Below are 21,131 nucleotides of genomic sequence, written 5' to 3' on the forward strand. Positions count from 1 at the left end.
GTGTAATGGTTGAACATGATTCGTCTGAGGCTTAGGTGTCCGTCATTATTAAAAGTCATGTGCTTCCAAAGACCAGATCTATTGCAAAAAATAAAAAATGGGTCCCACTTTTAAATCAAGGGTGCCGATGAAGTCCACGTGGCTGGGAGCCACTCTCATCTCTTTACTAATTGGATTTTATTTTGTCGTTTCCAACAGTTGTACCAAATCAGACTCATTAAACCCGGTTTCCTTTTCTTGCAATCTCCGGATCAGCCTCATTGATCGCCATGTGTCTTCACATCAGTGTCTCTCAAGTCTCACCATTTCCCTTTTAATGGCCCCTCGTCTTTTTACATTACACATTTTAGTCCCTCTATTTCTATAAAACTATGCGACAAACATTATAATGGTGAGTTAAGAAGATATTTGATGAATTGACTAGACTGATATGACCAATAAAGTTATCAACTTCAAATATCCTAGATTAATGTGTATTGTGCATTCCACGAAATCAAAGACAGTAATTTTGAAGCTTGGTATAGGAAACTAGAATTTGTAGATTGATCAATAATTAAAATAAATGAATTTCCAGGTGAGTGTGAGTTGACCAAGTCAAAGTCCAATTCAACAACTTTGACACCATGCAGACCATGAGGCGATTTTCTTTGTTCTTTTTTTTTTTTTTTTTTTTTTTTTTGGCATCAAACCATGAACAGAAAGATAGTGTATATTTTATTATTATTATTATTATTATTTTTTGTTTCTTTCTAGTTCTAAATAAATAATTTAGAAGGTTGTATGTATCGAAAATGTATATTTGGGGATACTGTTCATTCCATTTTATTATTTAGGTATTTTTCTATTTTATATTTATGACCTATAAAAGAAAAACTATATATAAAAGCAACAATAACATTACCACAATGACAATCTCGTATAAATGAGGTAAATCCATAAGATTGATAGTCTACTTCCGTAAAAGATCTCAAAGAAAGATTGATAAATCATACAAAAAAGTATCAGAAATATATATAAGTGAATTTAAAATTCTGACTTTATCCATTTGACCATGAGAGTTTTATCATGTGTTTTGTCTATTATTATATCTATCTTGTCCATAAAGCACTTTGATAGAATCCAACTTTATAGTAATGTTATGACCGCAAGATCTATAAATTTTTTTTAAAAGAATTAGTTTTGTCATTCAAAAAGAGATTGTACGCAACTTATTGCTCATTTATCCGCTACGTCTATGTAAACTTTTATGATTTATGAAATACTATAGCACTTTGAATTCAAGGATAAAAGTTCTTAACTCGTTTTGCCAATATGAGATATGGTATTTTTTTAATTTATGAAATTTCTCTTTCCAAAAAAATAATCCCTTTTTAAATATTAAAATGTCATTTATAAAAAATTAAAAAAGTTACCAATCAAAAATCAATCATAACATATTGTAATGGCTACTAATATATACTACCTATGGTAAGAAATAACTTTCTCAATTAAGAAGATATGAGTTCATGTGTTCAGAACAATCATGTAACCTTAGGGCCTTGAAATTAAATTGTTAAAGTGTTGAAGGCACATTATTGTTTATGTATTATACCTAAAGGGGTAAATCGAAACATTTGTTGAAATAAATACAGAATATCTCGGATGCTGTCTTTTTCCCAAATTATAAAATCCTGAAAGCAATTAGGAAAAAAAACTGTAAGCAACCGTTCTACGACTACTTCACGGCGGTTTTCACTAAGCAGCAAGCACACATTCTTCAACTCTCCCTCTCCGCCGGACATCTCCTATTTTTCTCCGGCAGATCGTAAATTAATTGCTTATTTATCAGCAGATCGTCCTGAAGTGCCTTAAATTGAAGTTATTGGTGTTGATTTGGGAAATGTTCGTCAAAAAGCTAGTCGAAAAGGCTTCGTTGAAGAAGGTAACGTTTGTTTATTCGAGCTTTATCTGTTAATTATCAAAAGCTAGTGATTTGTATATTAATCTGAGATGTCGTGATACATATCTGTGTGTGATATACTGAAACGCTCTTGTTTATACTGCCGATTAGTGATTATCTTAGTTTCCGATGAGTTATGAAGTTCTAAATACAGGTTTTTGGATTTAAACTGAGATCCAGAACTTCTCCCTCGTCCTGATCGCTGATCGATTACACTCTCATTTTGTTTGGATTCATTTTTTTTTTTTCCTGTTATGAAAAAGCGTGAAGGATTGTGACTGCTAATTGGGGGAACTATCATTGAATAATGAGTAAAAACACACCGGACAAATGTTAAGGAGCTAAATTAAAAAATTTTCCCCTTGTTATCAACCGGAATTCTTCTTTTCAACATTTTACAGAATTCTAACGTCCAGATAAATTTTCAAAAAAAAAAAAAAAAAAAAAAAAAAAAATTCTGAGGGGAAAAGAGATTGGAATACTGGAACAAAACATTTATTACAAAAAGATAAATCTTTAAAGGAGTAAATCCGTAAATGTGAATGCATTTTGATATATTACTATACTTGGTAAAAGTCTGAGTTAATATTGTTTTAAACAGCAAGAGTTTTAAATTTGTTAGCTAAATGACATAATTGGCCACCTAATAATCAAAACAGTCAAAACATGTCTTTTTCTTTGTTAAAAAAAAACCATTAATAAATCGTTAATCTTTAATTAATCCTCACCTGATCCACAAATTTACATACGAGGAAACGTAAATGATTTTTTATTGGGTAACTTATTATATCATTTTTCACCGACAATTTATTAGCTCCCCACATGGCAATGTCTTAACTCTTAACACCCAAATCAATACTTTTAATATTATTATTATTATTATTATTATTATTATTATTATTATTATTATTATTCTTATTATTTTAAACTCATAATCACTACTATCGATAATTGTACTGCAGCCTGGAGGAAAACCAGATAGTTTAAAATCCGACGATGTAAATCCACGCCCCATTTTCCATTATGGCCTCCCATCAGGATGCAATTTATTTGCTCATGATCCTATTCAGAAGATTCTTGCTATATCCACCATGTAACACTCTTAATACATCAAAATGTTCTTAAAAATTCATTCAATATCTTAATAAATAATTATTTACTTTTTCAATAGAGATGGCCGGATTAAGTTATTTGGACAAGATAACACTCAAGTAGTATTGGAATCTCCAGAGCCACTACCAAGCAAATTTTTGCAGGTATGTAAATTATAAATTACCAAATTACCATTATACCCTCTTGTTTACTAATTAATTACTTTTTTATTTCCAGTTCATCCATAACCAACAGTTTCTTATAAACATCAATGCAAACAATCATATCGAGGTTTGGAACATAGACTTGAACTCATTGGCTCATGTCCATGTATATAAGGAAGAAATTACATCTTTTACAATCCTTCAACATACCTTTTACATGTAAGTATATAACAACTCTCAAAAAGACAAAATCCATAACCATGTTTAGGATTTATACAATTTTATACAATTGTACAAGGTTATAATGATTATGTCATCAACAGGTATGTTGGAGACTCCATTGGTAATGTTTCAGTTCTCAAGTTTGACAAAGAACAATGTAATATAACACAAATGAAATACATAATTCCTTTCTCAGCATCTCATGGTGAGTGTGAGTCACATTTCTTTATAAAAATCCAATCTTGTTACATGTTTTACATTATTATAATAAATTATATTTAGGTAATTCAACAGCGGATCATACCAATGCTGCTGTTATGTATATACTCCCTCAACCATCTGCTGAAAGTAAGAGGTGATTTTCATTTTTCAAAATCAATTAAACTTTTACAAACTCTTAAAAACCTCAAGAAAACAAGAATCATGGCTCACAATCTTGAATCTATTTCACTATTTCAGGATTCTTATAATTTATAGAGATGGATTTGTCAGTTTATGGTCAATTCAAGAAAGCAAACCCATCTTTACAACTGGAGGAACTTTGATTCAGTCACTTAATCATGACATTAAAAAAGTAACAGCTGCATGTTGGGCTTGTCCTTTTGGAAGCAAAGTAGTTATTGGATACAACAATGGAGAACTTCTGATTTGGAGTATTGATGATAAGGAGTTAGGTGGGACCCAAAGTGGCCCTCTGTTTAAACTAAATCTTGGGTATAAATTGGACAAAATCCCAATTTCCAAATTGAAATGGGCTTATGCAGATGGGAAATCAAGTCGATTATATGTTCTGGGCAATTCCGACTTTTCATCTCCAAACTTGTTACAGGTACTACTAATTCATATACTCGATTCAACTTTTTAGGGTTTTATTTGGTGATTGATAGATTAATTGTTTGATTCTGTGTTGCAGGTTATTATAATAAATGATCAGATTGAATCACGCACAACTAAACTTGGAATTGGAACACCTGAGCCATGTGTTGACATGGAGATTTTAGTCTCTTACAATGAACAAACCAAACATAAAGAGGATTGCTTTCTTGTTCTTGGAAAATCAGGCCATGTTTATACATACGATGATTCTTCAATTGAAAAATACCTAATTCAATCCCAAACTAGGTCTCCACCTTCATCACTTCCAAAAGAGATTAAAGTGAAACTACCATATGTTGACACAATCATCACTGTAGCAAAGTTCATCACTGACAATCCATGCATGTTAATGTTATCTTCCAATGAGGACTACATGTTGATGTCGAAAAAGATTCCTTCACTTTTCTCATTTGAGGCTAAGCAAAAAGACGGATCTTCATCTTCATCTTCATCTTCTACATCTGGTTTTACGAGTTTTTCAAATTTTAAAAACATATACATAACAGGACATAGCAATGGTGGTATAAACTTCTGGGATGCATCATCTCCACTTTTGATTCCAATTGTATCATTTAATCAACAAAGTGAAGATGATCAGACTTTAAGTGGTGTTCCACTGACTGCATTGTGTTATGATATGGAAACACGCCTCCTCATATCTGGAGATCAAACTGGAACAGTAAGTATATCTATATATCATATTGTAAAAATATGTTACATTTCAATTTAAAATTAATATTTTATGTCACAGGTTAGAATTTATAAATTTAAACCCGAGCCATATGCCATAGAGAGCAGTTTTTTGTCCTTACAAGCAAGTTCAAAGAAAGGAAGCAATATTGTTCAAAGTGTTAAACTTGTGAAGGTGAATGGAGCAGTGGTTTCATTAACTACAAGTCATGACTCTAAACATATTGCTGTGGGGTCAGATCAAGGATATGTAAGATATCATATATTTTTTTTTCTTCCTTTTTTGCCCTTTTTGTAACTAAATTAACATAAATTAAAAAAAAATGATGAAGGTTTCGGTGATTGACATTGGAGGAGGAACTGTGTTATATGAAAGGCGTATAGCGAGTGAGATCTCGACAGCTGTCATCTCTCTGCAATTTGGGATGTGTAGTTTGCATGGATTTGAGAAAAGTGTGTTAATGGCAGCAACAAAGGATTCATCAGCTTGGGCACTTGAAAGTGAAACAGGAAATATACTCAATAATGGATCAGTTCATCCTAAAAAACCTTCTAAAGCTCTTTTAATCCAAATGTTAGGTAGTAAATAAATCATACTTTTTATTTTTTTTGTATTGTTCTTTATTTATGTGTTACAAATGTGACATATGAATATATAGATGAGCAAGGGACAGCTGGAAGAGGATCTAATGCATCTAAGGGTATAATAGGAAATTCGTTTGATGATGGGATAGTGAAGGACTCATTGCTACTATGTTCTGAGAAAGCTGTTTACGTGTATTCACTTTCACATGCTGTTCAGGTTAGAACTTGAAGAATTAATTTTCTTGACATATTTATATACTCTCGTATACTCAATTTATATATATATATATATATATATATATATATATATATATATATATATATATATATACAGGGAGTGAAGAAGGTTTGCTATAAAAAGAAGTTTAATTCCTCAATTTGTTGTTGGGCTTCAACATGTTGTTCTGATGCTGGCCTTGTTCTTGTTTTTACCAATGGGAAAATTGAAATTAGGTGAGTTATCTTCTTCATAGTTCATATTTAGATTTTGATTGAATAAAAAAGTTGATGAACATGATTTTGATATTATTTACTTTTTTCAGATCCTTGCCTGAATTAACCCTTTTGAAGGCAACATCCATAAGAGGCCTTGCACTTTCAACTTCAAAACCGAATTCTTTACCTGATAGTTCAATCTGTGCTTCACACAGTGGTGATATTATCATGGTAATATGCTTTTCATTTCAGAAATATCAGATTCTTTTAAATGTAACATAAACATTATTGAATTTGAAAACTTTTGTTGTATAGGTGAATGGTGATAAGGAAGTTTTTATTGTTTCGGTTTTACAACAAAGGGAAATATTCAGGCATTTAGACTCAGCTACCCGAGTTTATAACAAGGACCTGATAGTTCCACAAGGGATTCCGCTTGAGCATGTCAAAGAAAAGAAAAAGGTTATTATCATAATAGAGTCTTAGGGCTTGTTATGTATGCACAAAGTTTGAATATGAGTAAATGACCATTTTACCCTAATGCAAACAGGGAATCTTTGGTTCTATGAAGAAAGTAAGCAAACCACAACACGAGCGGGAAACAGAACCGGAAGCTTCTAGAGAAAGCTTTGAAGAACTGTCAACATTATTTTCCATTGCTAACTTTGCATTGGAGAGTGAAAGCCAAGAAAACATCCACACAGATGAAGATGAGGTTGACCTGGATATAGGTAGGTTTGACCTTTGTACAATGTACATTCATTCACATTTTGTTTTTGAATAAATATAAACAACATTTTTAAATCTTTTGTTGTAGATGATATTGACATTGATGGGCCAGAAGAGAAACCAAAAGGAAACACCATGATGGGAGCGCTTAACAAACAAAAGCTCACTAGTAAATTTAATGCATTCAAAGGTTAGTTACTTCAACTTAATATATCTTGAAAATTAAATTTTGGAGATAATTTTTAATTTTTTTTTATATATATACAGGTAAACTAAAAGAGATGAATGTGAAAAAGGAGAAAGTGCAAGTGAAGGAAGAACAACCACGAGACGATCAGAAAACCGGTTCTGTAGATCAAATCAAGAAAAAATATGGATTCAGCTTGACCAGTGTAAGCTTAATTTATGAAGTCCTGCTAAAATTGCATTTTATAGAAATATTATTGATCTGTTTTTTTGCTGACGTGGCAGGAAACAAGTGCTGCTAAAATGGCACAAAACAAACTGAGCGACAACATAAGAAAACTCAAGGTAACTATTGAATTTTAAGTAACATTCAAGACAGTTAAAAGTCAAAAAAAGTCAAAAGCAGAGACACTAATCATATGATTTGTCCAGGGAATCAATTTAAAAACAGCAGAAATGCAAGACAACGCGCAGACATTTTCTTCAATGGCAAAAGAGATGCTGCGAACTGCTGAAAATAATGATCGAAGAACCTCATGATATCATCATATACATGTTTGTGTGTTTTTCTTTTGAAAGGTTTGTGTTTGATTCTTTAGAAACAGAAGTTGGTTTGGTGAATGTGTACAGAGTAAGAGAGAGATGACATTATTTTTTGAAAAGTTAAACAAGGTTGTGAGTTAATTGAGAATATATCTGATTCTTCATATCATCCCTATTGCTTGTTGTTAGAGTAAACACCTTCGCTCCTGGATGATTCTTCAACCTTGCAACTGCAGAAAACAAGAATCATACATTCTTCATACACAACATGAACAAAAGCATTTCCATGTCTGACTTTTTTTTTGATAATTAACAAGCATACCTGCAGGAATATCTCGACCGTATTTTGGAACAGGGATTGTAGCTAGAAACGGTTTGTTAGACTCAAGAACACGCAACACTGTAGGGAAGAACAACGGACTGAAGAGCTCCATCTTTCCAACTTCATCAATCACAAACAGATCTGTATCTTCTTTGACCTGAAAATGAAATCGAAAATCAACTTCTTACTGAGAAATTGGAGATGAAGCTAAACGAACCTGTAACTCAGGCAAAGCTAATGACTCGAATGATGCTACATCGACTCTGTATCTTCCCACAGTAGGCCATCTAATGGACTCTACACTGCCATGGAAAACTTAATTAAACCCTAATTCGACGTTGAATGATGAAAAGATATGAAGAAATGGTTACCTGGAATTGTTAATAGAAGCAAGTGGAGCAGTGCGACCATCTAACGTAACCACCTCAAACCCTACCCTCTCGCCATCTTGTCTGATCTCACCTGTTTTGTATCCCAAATTTCATGAGTAAACGAAGGCGAAAATCAAAACCTATTTGAGCGATGGAAGAATATGGAATGATAGGGCATTACGAGTGAAAAACCCTTGTATTTTCAAATTGGGATTGGAAGTTCTGATATTCTCCAAAACCCTAGCGATCAGAGTGGTTTTACCCACGCCCTGCGGAGTCGAAGGTATACAAACGCGATTCAAACAAATTCAGATTCAATTTGATTCATGAAGATATGGAATCAAATGATGAATGAGACATGGAATCTATACAACTTACAGGGGAGCCAGTGACGAGAAAGCATTTAGCTGGAGCTGCCATTTACTCAACTGTTTCTCCCGGCAAGGCAACACAGAAAGTGATCAGTAACGATTTAAAAAAGGGACATGATATTTCCATTTGTTAAGTTGCTTCCACTTAAATTAAAATTAAAATTAAAATTTTTTCGACATTTTTACCCTTGTTTAAAACTTAAAAATTTAAGCGTTTCCCCCTTATTTATCCTTTACAAAAATTAATTTGTTTTCTTATTTATAAACTGTGATTTTTTTTCCTATTTATCACTTACTATAAAATCTAACAAAAAAAAATTGTTTTCTTATTTATCTATGAAACCTACTAATTGATGCATATCACAATAAGATGTAACGAAAAATAATATGTTTCAAACTAATATATATCATATTAAAATATTCAAACTAATATATATCAAATCACAATAAATATACCAACAAAAATATTTAAATCATAAAAATATTAAAAAAACCAAATAGTTATTAAAGGTTAATGTGAAAACTAATGTTTTACAACAATTTAAAACTATAATCTTTGTAAATATTACTGTTTTTTTTTTCATATTATATATGTATCTTCTTTAATGTATATCCAACTTTTTAAGTGATCATATGAAATTGAATAGGGTGACTATTTTTGTACCGTTAAACATTTTTTTTTAATATTATTATGATTTGAATATTTTTGTTCAGCAATATTTGTTGTGATGTATTGTGATTTGATGTGTATTAGTTTGAACATTTTATTGTGTTTTTGAATAGTTTTAAGTGATGAGATGAAATTGGAGTAGGGTTAATATTTTTGGAATGTCAAACTTTTTTTAACGTGAACATTTTGTTACATATTATGCCTAGTGGATTTGATGGATAAATAAGAAAATGAATTAATAAATTAGAAAATAAATTATTTTTTTGTTAGATTTTATATTCCAAATGAAAAATAAGAAAAAAAAAACTCACGTTTAAATGAATTAATTGTGAGAGGCATCCTTAAGTGTGTTTGATGATAAATAAGAAAACAAATTAATTTTTTGTAATTTATAAATAAGGGAAAAGATAAGAAATGCTTGAATGGGTTAAAGGGATAAGCGGTGGCACTCTCATTTAACCCGTAAAACTCTATCCATACTTTTTTAAAGTTTTATATAAGGACAAAAATGTCAAAACATTTTAATTTTAAGTGAAAGTATTAACTCTCTTTTAAAAAAACTACTAAAGCTAAAACAATGATGTTTGAAGACAACAAGTTTTTTATTGCTTTTTATAAAAAAATAATTTTATTCGGGATTGGTGGTTTTTTTCCATGGTTAGCAGGGGCAGTTTTGTTATGATGTCCGTAGTGGCACCAACAACGCATAATATTTCCGTATGCAGTGCAAAAAAATTTGATTTTTTTTTTACTATCATGCAACTACTTAAATTTTTCGTGTCACCCCTACTATGAAATCATGCGTCCGCCTATGGTGGCTAATTAGCCACGATGGATTACTAAAATCAAAATATAAGTTTATTATTTTTCATAATTTTTATTTAATTTGATGGTATTTTTAAAACATTTTAGATAGTTTGTTATCCATTTATATCATTAATATATACATATTAATGCACAAGAGGTTTAGCAAGTTTTTGCCATAGTTTTTTATTCACTTTCACACTTTTGGTCCATGCAGTCTGTTTTTATACTTTTACCTACTTTTAGTTCACCACCTTAAAACTACATGTCTTTTTATCTTCCATATTCATTTATCGTCTTCCTTTCTCTCACCCGAACACGAAGCCTCCGAAACTACCTACGACGGTCTCTTTTTGCGCTCTATCTATCATCTCCATCTCTCTTGATCAAACGCCATGCGTAGAGCTGTTGACTCTCCTTCGGACGTCCCTACATTAGTATCAGATTATTTTGCTTCTCTACTCTTCCACCGTCGCTTCTCCTCAATTCCTTCTGATGCAATCTCTTGCCGTTACTTTTATGAACAGTAACTTCACCGCCTCCATCTTCTTATCAGAAACCACGCCTTACGAATCTGCTTCGTTCATCTATGTCGTTCTCGAATCATAAGACAACGCCTCTCACTAGTTATTCATAAAGCATGTTCATATGTTTTTGTTTGAGGAAATGAAACAACATAAAGATTAAAAAATAATATATCAATTTCATTGTGTAACTACTTTAATATTTTCTTTTTAGAAAGAGAGGGAGCAACGAGGAAAAAGATAGTAGGTTGCAGAGTATTGTGTTTCTTGCAGTTGTCTTTGTAATCGTCCATGAATGAAAGAAGGGAGTATATTAGGGTGCACGATGAGTTTTTAGATCCAACTATATGAGGGGTCTTGGTGAACCTTGTTAAGGATTAATAAAGTTTTTCACAAGTTAATACATGACCACTATTTAGATAATGGGATAGAAGGCATGTAATGTATTAGGATTTAGTTATGAGTTCTATTGTCCGACAATGTATTTGCGATGAAGATCTAAATGATTTCCCAATAAGGTGTTCTGACATGGTGGGTCAATCTTCTCTCCTAATCTTCCTCCCAAATTAGAGGGATTTGAAGAGAAAGATAGATGTTCCTAATACAAATCTATTATCTTTACACGATTATCCTTTCTAACATGAAAATACAACATATATTCGTTCCCTCCCTTCTTTTTATGTCTTTTTTCCTTTCCCTTCTGTTCTATCCTTTAATAATCTCGGGAACATAGCGTAAATAAATGTTGTTAGAAATTAATAAACTTTTATTTTTGTTTTTTCAAAAAACCATTGTAATCGGGTAAACATTCATGATTAAAATGGTCTTTTAAAAACAAAAACAAAAATTTGTTATTGTTAGGAAATCACACGACACTTGTCAAGATTTGATAACCCTTGTTAGGAAGTAATGTGGAAAACACACAAAACACACACACATACACATTAGACACACTATTTACGTGATTCGGTCAAGGTGACATACGTCCACAGGCAGGATGAGAGTATTCTTATTCACAGAGTTCTCAAACAGAGATTACAAGTACAACCAACAAAGATTCGCCTACTCACTAAGGATAAAATATACAAAGATCAAGACCAATGAATGACTTAACAAACATCCTTATTTATAAACTAAGGATCGGACCTAAAACCCTAATGAGTCAAGCCCATCAATCCATAGGCTCATGAAATGTGTAGACCAATCACAATCTGTCATGCACCTGGTTCTAGAATCTTCAACCTTAAGAGTCATTGCATTGGTCCTAACCATGCATATGATAGCGCATCATATGTCACTACTGGTGCACTAGGTGCCACCACTGGTGCATCAAAGTGTTATGATGACGCATTAGGTGTCATGATGACATACCATTTCCTTTAGTGGTGCATCCCCCTTCTAGTAACACATCAACACTCATTAGCACACCAGGATTACTAAGATGCCACCTTGTGTAACATCCCAAAAATCGAGTGCAAAAATTTCATTTTTAATATATATAGATTCAACATCCATTTACATTTATCCAACATTAAGGTATTCCAAATTAAAAAAATTATAAGAGTAATTCCCAAAATCATACGTTGTAGAAAAACATAGGTGTGTGCGCTGCGATCAAGCCGGGCCCTTCCCTATCGAACCGGAAGTACCTAAAACCATAAACCACAAACTGTAAGCACAAAGCTTAGTGAGTTCCCCAAAACACCACATACCATACATAACCATGAGCCAAACATATCAGCCATATCCAATCAATCAATAAAAGTGCTATGTGTCAACCATAGTCTTGCCATTATGCCACGAGTCGCCTCGTGGTCTTCCTTGCCAAGCTGGGGGTCACAACCCTGGGTCTTACAGACAAGTGCTAGGAGCCACCTCCGGGTCTTCCATGCAAGCATCACAAAGACAACTAAAATAAAATCTACACTACTTAACTAATTAACTGCCAGAGTTTAGACTCTGGTCTTGCATACACTTTGCCACGAGCCGCCTCCTGGTCTTTCATACAAACTGCCAAGGGTTACCCCCGAGTCTTCCTACAATACATAAACCATATGGGCCGGAATTGGTGTCTTCGACCCATAAAACAGTGAGGATACTCACCTTGAATGCATAAGTTCACTGAAAGAAATCCCTAGTTGTTGCCTTGACGATTCCTCCGGGCTATCAATACCAAGATAACACTCAATTAGCAATTGGGTTCCAAACTATGATCCATAATACATACTTGGGGTAAAATTGCAACGTTTGGTCCAAGTATTATTTATTTCTCAACATTTTAGGGTTTTAGGCTAGAAATCGACGAGTTGGGGAGCTCTAACTCGTCGTGTAGGGATTCATTTGGACGTGGGTTAGGGACTTAACTCGACGAGTTGGGGAGCCCCAACTCGACGAGTAGATGCTGGAAAGGAAAACCCTAATTTTTAGGGTTTGCACCTTATTTAAAGGCCTTAAGCCTCATTATTAGCCTCCCTTATCGCCCCTTTGTCCAGAGAAACCCTAGTTCGTGCTTTTCCTACCATTTTGAGTGTGTGAGAGCTTAAAGAGTGCCTTTTTGGTGTTTATGTGAAGAAGCTTGAAGTGGTTGGTGCATAGCTAAAGGGAGAGGTTGTAGATCCGGTGTTTACTCTGTTGTGGCAACCATTTTTAGGTATAAAGTCGATACCTTGGCCTTTTATTGCTTAGATCTTCTCCTATGAAAGTATGTGGTCATTTTTAGCTGATTTTGGGGTCATTCTTGGATTTGAGCATGTCATGAAGCTATGACTTCAAATCTGGACATCTCATGGCCTATTTTGACTTAAAGTTGCCATCTTTATCTAGTCTTGGCCCTCCTTCATGCCCTAAATCCCTTAATAAGCTATGATTGAGTGTTTTAGCCCCCTTAATGCCATGAATGGACTTAAAGATAACAACTTTATGTGGTAACTCATTCCTAGGGGATCAGATCTATAGTTTGGAGCTTTGGACTCGCTTAGAAAGTGGCTGAATGAGTTAATACTGGGCAAACTCGACGAGTTGCCTTTCCAACTCGGCGAGTGGCCCGGGGTTTCCCCGATCTTTTGGACACTGTTTGAACTCGACGAGTTGCTGTGATAACTCGGCGAGTAGACTAGGGTTTTTCCCGGTTTTCTGAGAACTGGTGGAACTCGACGAGTCGGAAGGTGCACTCGACGAGTTGGGTCAACATGGACTGTTGACCTTGACTTTGACCATGGTTGACCAAGTTTGAACTTAAGGGTATCTTTGGTATTTCGGGATTTCGATGAAGTTAGTCATATGGTGGTTGTAGGCAGTTGAGTTCGGAGCTATGAGTTGGGATTTGATCTTACCGGTTCAACATTTCTTGAGAGGTGAGTCTCCTCACCATACCAATGGGTCGAAGGCACCAAGGTCGGCCCATTATATGATATGTGATATGCTTGTTGATTATGTGTTATGTGACACTTGCATGGAAGACCCCAGGGGGGTCCCGTGGCAGTAGACTAAGACCATGTGGGGGGTTGCCATGGCATTTGGTGTAAGACCTTGGAAGGTTTCCATGGCATCCTAGTATGTTTGCAAGTTTAGCTTGTATGACATTTCTTTTGGTTAGCTAAGACCATGTGGGGGTTCCCATAGCAGTTAGTGAAGACCATGTGGGGGTTCCCATGGCAGGTAGTTAAGACCATGTGGGGGTTCCCATGGCAGTGAGTTAAGACCACATGGGGGTTCTAATGACACCCAATGTAAGACCTTGGAGGGTTTCAATGACATCCTTATATGTTTGTATGCATGGCTTCTGTGGTTTATGTAGCTTATATGGCTGATATGGTTTAAGTGATTGTGTGGATTGTGTGGGGTATGCTCTGGGGAACTCACTAAGCATTAACTTACAGTTTGTTGATTATTTTAGGTACTTCAGGACTTAAGAGCAAGAGCCCGGCTTGATGGCGCGGCATGCACTCTCTAGCATTTTATTGGGGATACTCTAATGTTTTGAATAATTTATTTGATGTTATGGATTTTGAAAACAATTGTGATTGAAATTTTATACTTATTGGAAAGGATTTTGTTATTTAAAAATGAAAAATTTTGTTGGAAAAATTTGGACTGTTACAAAAATGACCATTTTACCCCTAACCCAACTTGAACCAAAACTGAGGCCCAAGTCCAAAAACCATAAAGGCCCAAAACCAAAAGTTCCACAAAGGCCCACTAATGGCCCAATTTTCCAAATTGGGCCAACCCATATGGGCCTTATCCTAAAGCCCAAAAAATCCCTTAGTCCAACAGTTGATCTCAGATGGCCCAAAAGGCCCAAAGAAACAAAGCCCAAACAGGTAGCCCAAAACCGATCTGAGAGAGCATAAGAAGGGAATAGTCTAGCCTTTGAGAGCCATTGTTAATTAGAGGTAATCTCTGTATGTGATTAGGCGGAGGCTAGATTAGTGTTTCGAGTTCGAGATCATCCGAGTTTACCCGAGGTGAGTCTTCTCACTATACTTTACCTTGAGTGGTAGTTATGTGTGACCGAAAGGTCTTATGTGCTTACATTGAGTATTATGTTATCCTGTCTTATGTTTTATGCTGTGCATTATTTCTTTGTGATTTATGCCATGCGGAGCTTTACAGACCGGACCAGAGGGTCCAACGATTTATGAGGCCAGAGGGTCCTCAACCAGACCGGACCGGAGGGTCCAACGAGCTATGGGACTGGAGGGTCCCGCTGAGATACATTGACCGGAGGGTCTTACAGAGTATAGCCTCGAGTGTCGAATTTGTTGTATGTGGTATTTTGGGGAACTCACTAAGCTTCGTACTTACCGTGTTATGTGTTATGTGTTTTAGGTTTTCTCAGGATCGCGGGACAGCACCGGCTTGATTGTACACACCAGAGAAGGAATTATGTTTCGAGGATCCTGGATTATTAATTAATTAAACATGGAGTGCGTTTTGTAAATTAAACAAATGAGATTTTATGAAATGTGTTATGAAGATTATATGATTTAAACTGAAAAATTTGTTTTGAAAATTTACGTCGTTACAAATTTATGGCAACCTAGTTTTAGGAAACCGTGTTCAAGTCGGTTCCTAGTTTCCATATTCTAATTCACAAGTCGGTGATTAGAATATATATATATATATATATATATATATATATATATATATATATATATATATCTTGTTTAGCCGTGTAGGGTTAAGGGTTTGTATTCACAAATTGAGTTTTGAGTTATTTTCTCAATTAATCAAAGAGTTATTTTGGTTATTTATGTTTCTTGATCTAGATTTGTTATTTCTGAAAGTAACATGTTATTTATATTTTGCACCTAGGATTCATTGCATACCATATTTATTCTAATGTGCTCAAAACATCACATACTTGTAGGATTCTACTACTCCAACTTGTGTTATAATAATAAAGGAAAAACCACGTTTCAGATTCACACGAAATCTGGGACGGTTTTATCGATCTTTTCCACCTTTCTTTTAAGTTTTATTCAAGATCATTTTAACCATCGACTGACTTTTGGTTTCCTTTGTTAGCTTACCCTTACATTGAAAACACACACAGACCCACATACACACACACACACTAACTTTCATAGATAAAAAAATCCATTTTTCCCTTGTACAATATAAAAAAGTTAAGCAAGCATGTAAGTTTTTTTAATAAAATGCCTTAAGGGGTGTTTGATGGTTTATTTGCATCGTAAGGGGTACTTTGGTCATAATGAAAGTACATTGCAAGAAAACACCCCTAGCAATGTTTACAGTTTTGACAGTAACAACCTTTTTTTAATTCTGCAACTGCAATATTTTTATAAAATTTTGAAATGGCAGTGTACTTTTTCACCATTGCTTAGTCTGCGTGTTTGTGTGTGTATGTGCATCAGCCCCTAATTATTTTAATATTTTCATTTTCTTAAAATGCATCTTTTCTAATCATTGTACTTTGAAAGTACAATGTTATAAGGAAAAAAAATACATGAATAAAAGTACACTGCTATAACATTCAAAAATTTCAATGCTTTATGTAAACCGTCTCTTCTGTGCTATTATGGTTAATCCTCAAAATTTTTACTACAAAATAGTAGATTGATGCTCTCTGTAGATAAAAATCAATTACGATAGTTTAAAAAGTCAAATAACTCTAACTTCAATAAATAGCAATGCACTTTAATGATTGAGGGTAGACATTACAAACTACAATGTCTTAATAAGATTTTTTTTAAAGTATAATGTTACAATAGAAATAAATGGAAGTGAGATGCTATAATACAAACATAACGTAAAGTATATTAGTGTTTTTTGCACTTATCCTTTTCTTCTATAAACTTTGGAATCAGGAAAAAGATGTTCTTCTGATTCTGGACTTTGGCATGAAACCAAGTAGACATTGGACTGAATTCTTCTACAAGACTTTGACACCAACTGATACAAACACATATGGTGGCTTTTTTTTTTTTATCCCGAAGGGCAGTAGAAAAAATCTTTCAACAATTGGAATTTTTTTATTATTTCATTTCCATTTTGTAAATAGAAAACAATATTAAAGTTAAAATTGTACAAAGAGTCGTCAAGTAGTTGACTTTTAATGCAAACACCTTTGACCCTTGCGAAGCAAGGGTTACCTCTCTGGTTATAATTAATTAAATTAATTATCAAATACTATTTAAGTTGAGGAAAGATAATTACGAGTAGAAGCGTGGAAACAATAAAGGAAAAAGATGAGAAATCCCGAAACAAAAAAGGAAAGGAAAAAGTAAAGATAAAGTTTTGAATTAGAAAACAATATAGAGGGGGCAAAGTCAAAAGAATGTAAAATTCCGTTTGCATACAACCCTATAAATAGGCGTATAACCATCCATTCAGATTTCAGAGGTGCGTTTTGCAGTGACATTGCGATATCGTGCAACCTTGCGTTTCCGGTAAGAGTCGATTAACTTTGCTGCGTTTAAATTATTGTTTCGTTTAATGGATTGTTTTCCGGTGGTTACTGATCTCATCGGATTATGAGATGAAGCCCCATGTGTGATCGGTGTTTAGGTTATTGGAAACAGCCCCTTGATGCCACATTGAACGCTCGAATCACCTTGTCTGAACTATCCGATCGATCGTTTTTAGGCCGCCGTCGCCAATGTGTGGCGGTGTCCCCTTGTGTGCGTCTCCATGGCGGATTAATGTTTCTGATAAACAGAAAAGACCGAGGGGAAGACCAATGCATCACCTAGACGTATACTAGTTAAGTCGATTTGACTGGATAACCTTATGAGTTGATGTGCATTATCGTTTACATAGGGTTAAATTTGAGTGTAGAACCTTTTACATTGAGTTGAGTAATCCATGAGAAGACAGGACGACTGTTGATCTCTAATGGTCTATATAGCTATCCTATTTCAATCCTACAATTAAAATTGTGAGTATGATATGTTGATATCATCATGAAGGATTTTGTTATCTAGATGCTACTACGAGCCTATAGTTTTGATATTTTATATGCTATTATTGGGGTTTTAGCTTACATAAGTAATATTAGTTTAAGGTATTAAAGCGTTAATACCTAAGTTTTGGTATGAAGATGAATTTTGTGAATTTACTACTCCAAGATAGTGAAGTTTTGGTTTATTTGATATAATATGAAGTTTGTGTTGTCAAGATAAAGAGAATCAATTGCTTAAAGCCTTAAGGCAAATACAATGATAGTTATAGCCTATAATGTGGTTTTATATGTGAAGTAGTTGTTAAATCCCATTTATGATGACATGAGTAAACCAAGATGATTGTTCTGTTTGTAATGATAGGATCGAGCTTTAGATTTCTATTTTAATCAAAGTCTCATAATTAATTGTGGTATTATTTTTTTTGCAGTTTGTGGGATATAATAATGGATGCCAGCAGTTTATGGGATGTAATGGACACTGATTTGGTTCCTAGAGATGAGATTGAGCTGTGAGTCATTTAAATCTTTATTAATTTTGATAAGCATATATGAATAAGATATAGTTTTGTGATGTGTGAGTTTGTGTTTTTGTATTTTCAGGTTGACACGTTACCTTGTTGACTCGTTGAGGAATGATGGGTTTAGAAAAATTGCTGATAAGTTTGTCAAAGAAGCAAACATTGAAGAAGTAGGAGGTGCGTTTTCCAAGAAACTTGATATACATAACATAACAATAACATACTTTTTTTTTTTTTTTTTTAATTATTGAAATGGAATTTTATATTTCTTTTTTTAATAATAGAGCTGGATGGATCGTACATGGAATACCATGAGATGTGGAGGGAACGCAATGGTGCTGGCATGGATCTTTGGACTTTTTTTTGTAATGAGAGGCTTAAGCAAAAGAGACTCAAAGAAAACACTTATGCTGATGATCAAGTTAATGACAATGACATGATCATCTCTCCTCCAAAAAGACAAGCATTAAGCAAGTGAGTATGAGTCTCTTGAATCTTATTATTGCATCCATCAATTGAATTATAAATTAAATGTAATGTGATTTTGTTTTTGACAGGCTGTGCACATACATCTTTGAATACTTTGGTAAAAACAGGCATTTGGCTGATATTTTTGTGAAAATGGAAGAAACTGATGCAAAACAGCCACATGGTATGTTACACACACATTGCATATTGGAGTCCTTTTTATCTAGGAAATAGAAATATAGTACTAACGAATGTATTATTTTTTTTTTTCAGCTGGTCATTCTGTCGATGTTTGAGGGAAAAGAAAAGGGCTTTCATTTTGTTCTTGTTATGTCTAGAATTCCTTTTCAAGTTTTTTTTTTTTTTTCTTTTTTTTAATCTACCAGACTTTTAGACTTTGAGACTGTTCAGAAATCAAAACCTGTTTAGTCATGGGTCATTGTTGTGTTTTGCTTTCTAAAATCTTCTTCTATATTGCCTTTTTTTGTTCCAAGAAACTAAATCTACACCACTAATTTCCTTTGGTGAAAATTCATGCCATCAGTTACATTGAATTTCTTCTAGTACCTATGTGAAATGATGACAAGTGTATTAAAATATTATTAATGTTATCAAAATATGACATTTATCACAATTTCATATGGATATGGATAGAAAGATAAGTTGGAAGAAAAGGTAGGAGATACTTCTATTCGTATAGTTCACATAATAGAAGCCAGCATTAATTCTCAGATTTATTATGTATTTGAAAGTTATATTCAAGTTAGAAAACTTTAAATGGTTCATTATGAATGCGTAGGTGGTAGAACATGTTCAAAAATAATTGGAAAAACATGCTTGAAAATGATAGGTAGAAGAACATGTTCAAAAATAATATGACTGTCTTTTCTGGACATGTTAGATTTTTCTTTTTTGGGAAAACATGTTCGGAAATTTTAGGTAACAACATATTCGAAATTGTCTTTTCGGGACATATATAAACAAGTTCGAAAAACATAATTAAAATGAAAAAATAATTGTTTGAAACTCATGTTTTAGCATGTTATTAATTTTCTGGTTTTACCAAAAAATTTACGAAAAAAGTTTAGATAAGAACATGTTCAAAAACAGTAGATATGAAGAACATGTTTGACACTCACGATTTAGCTTGTTAATATTATATTTTTACCTGTTTTTAATTGTTAAAAAATAGTTAGAACTTTTTAGCATGTTATTAGTTTTTTGTTTAGCAAAGTTTTCAGATTTTGTATTCGAGTTATCATCAAACTAAAAGGAATAACAAACTGAGCAGCAGCTCCATCTTTCCATCTTCATCAATCACAAACGCATCCACATCTAGCTTCTTGGACTTGAAAATGAAATAAACAATCAACTTCTTACCGTGAAATACTGAAATTGGAGATCAAACCAGACTACAAAGGAATTACAACAATAAATCTATAATATTTATAATTACAAAAAGAAAAAATTGTTGGTTTACAGATTTAAGTATTGAGTTCCATACTTCGATTGTATTACAATTTATCACTTCGTGGTAATGTGTGTCACATGGTTTTTAATAAGCAAAACGTTTGTCGGTTGATGAAAAAAGGTTTGTGTTTCCTTTGTATTTGTCTATATGATTTATGGATGTTTAGAATAAAAATAACTTTGGGGTTTAAAGAACAACATAAGCCCCTGTAGCAAAACAATATAAGAAACAATGACTCCTCTAGTCAGGTGTCCCTGGTTCAAATCCTGGTAGAGGCATCATTTTTTGGGATAATAGAGTAATATATTTTTTAATTTGTACATATTTGGTCACTGAGTTTTTTTCGTCAACATTTACCTCTTCAACTTGTTAAACTGTACACATTCTTATGACCGGTTATTCCAGATTAGCCAGAAAAAATGACATAATAAGGTAATATATTTCTCATTTTGTACACATTTAATCCTTAATGTTTTTGTAGATATTTAGTCCTTAATATTTTTTGTTTCAAAATAAGTCATTTTTGTTTTTGTACTCATGCAGTACTTATGAATGATTTCTTTAGATTTTTTTCTCACGGCATCTAACGCGAGACAATCATTAATGAGGTGTTTGATGATGTTGATGCTTATGTACATCGCGATCTCGACTGTTTGGTTGCGTAGATCTTGTGGTTTGGCTTAAGTATTCTGTTTTGAACGTCGTAACTTCTTCATATGATATCA

The 21,131-nt window shown here is 33.5% G+C and overlaps 3 protein-coding genes across 3 annotated transcripts; 2 read left to right on the forward strand and 1 right to left on the reverse strand.

Annotated features, from left to right (window-relative positions):
• The first annotated feature begins 1,670 nt into the window (after nt 1-1,670).
• Nucleotides 1,671-7,630, forward strand: DAW1 (Transducin/WD40 repeat-like superfamily protein). The gene is made up of 19 exons (XM_079079179.1): nt 1,671-1,921; nt 2,902-3,032; nt 3,111-3,195; nt 3,269-3,414; nt 3,519-3,622; nt 3,700-3,772; nt 3,877-4,246; nt 4,331-4,972; nt 5,045-5,233; nt 5,316-5,562; nt 5,643-5,785; nt 5,903-6,021; nt 6,111-6,234; nt 6,319-6,465; nt 6,554-6,734; nt 6,821-6,922; nt 7,000-7,124; nt 7,204-7,263; nt 7,351-7,630. The coding sequence occupies exons 1-19, from the start codon at nt 1,880-1,882 to the stop codon at nt 7,456-7,458; spliced, it is 3,138 nt and encodes a 1,045-aa protein (XP_078935305.1). The 5' UTR covers nt 1,671-1,879; the 3' UTR covers nt 7,459-7,630.
• On the reverse strand, nt 7,437-8,644 carry LOC145160082 (uncharacterized). The gene is made up of 6 exons (XM_079079180.1): nt 8,533-8,644; nt 8,336-8,423; nt 8,155-8,245; nt 8,001-8,085; nt 7,784-7,940; nt 7,437-7,691 (listed from the first exon to the last, which is right to left on the reverse strand). The coding sequence occupies exons 1-6, from the start codon at nt 8,572-8,574 to the stop codon at nt 7,582-7,584; spliced, it is 573 nt and encodes a 190-aa protein (XP_078935306.1). The 5' UTR covers nt 8,575-8,644; the 3' UTR covers nt 7,437-7,581.
• An 8,600-nt stretch (nt 8,645-17,244) lies between these two features.
• LOC145156744 (uncharacterized) lies at nt 17,245-19,489 on the forward strand. The gene is made up of 6 exons (XM_079076004.1): nt 17,245-17,437; nt 18,378-18,458; nt 18,550-18,644; nt 18,752-18,941; nt 19,025-19,119; nt 19,209-19,489. The coding sequence occupies exons 2-6, from the start codon at nt 18,394-18,396 to the stop codon at nt 19,229-19,231; spliced, it is 468 nt and encodes a 155-aa protein (XP_078932130.1). The 5' UTR covers nt 17,245-17,437; nt 18,378-18,393; the 3' UTR covers nt 19,232-19,489.
• The last annotated feature ends 1,642 nt before the right edge of the window (nt 19,490-21,131 follow it).

Source organism: Lactuca virosa, chromosome 2 (assembly GCF_052849685.1).
Source record: "Lactuca virosa cultivar CGN04683 chromosome 2, Lactuca_virosa_CGN04683_v6, whole genome shotgun sequence".
NCBI lineage: Eukaryota > Viridiplantae > Streptophyta > Magnoliopsida > Asterales > Asteraceae > Lactuca > Lactuca virosa.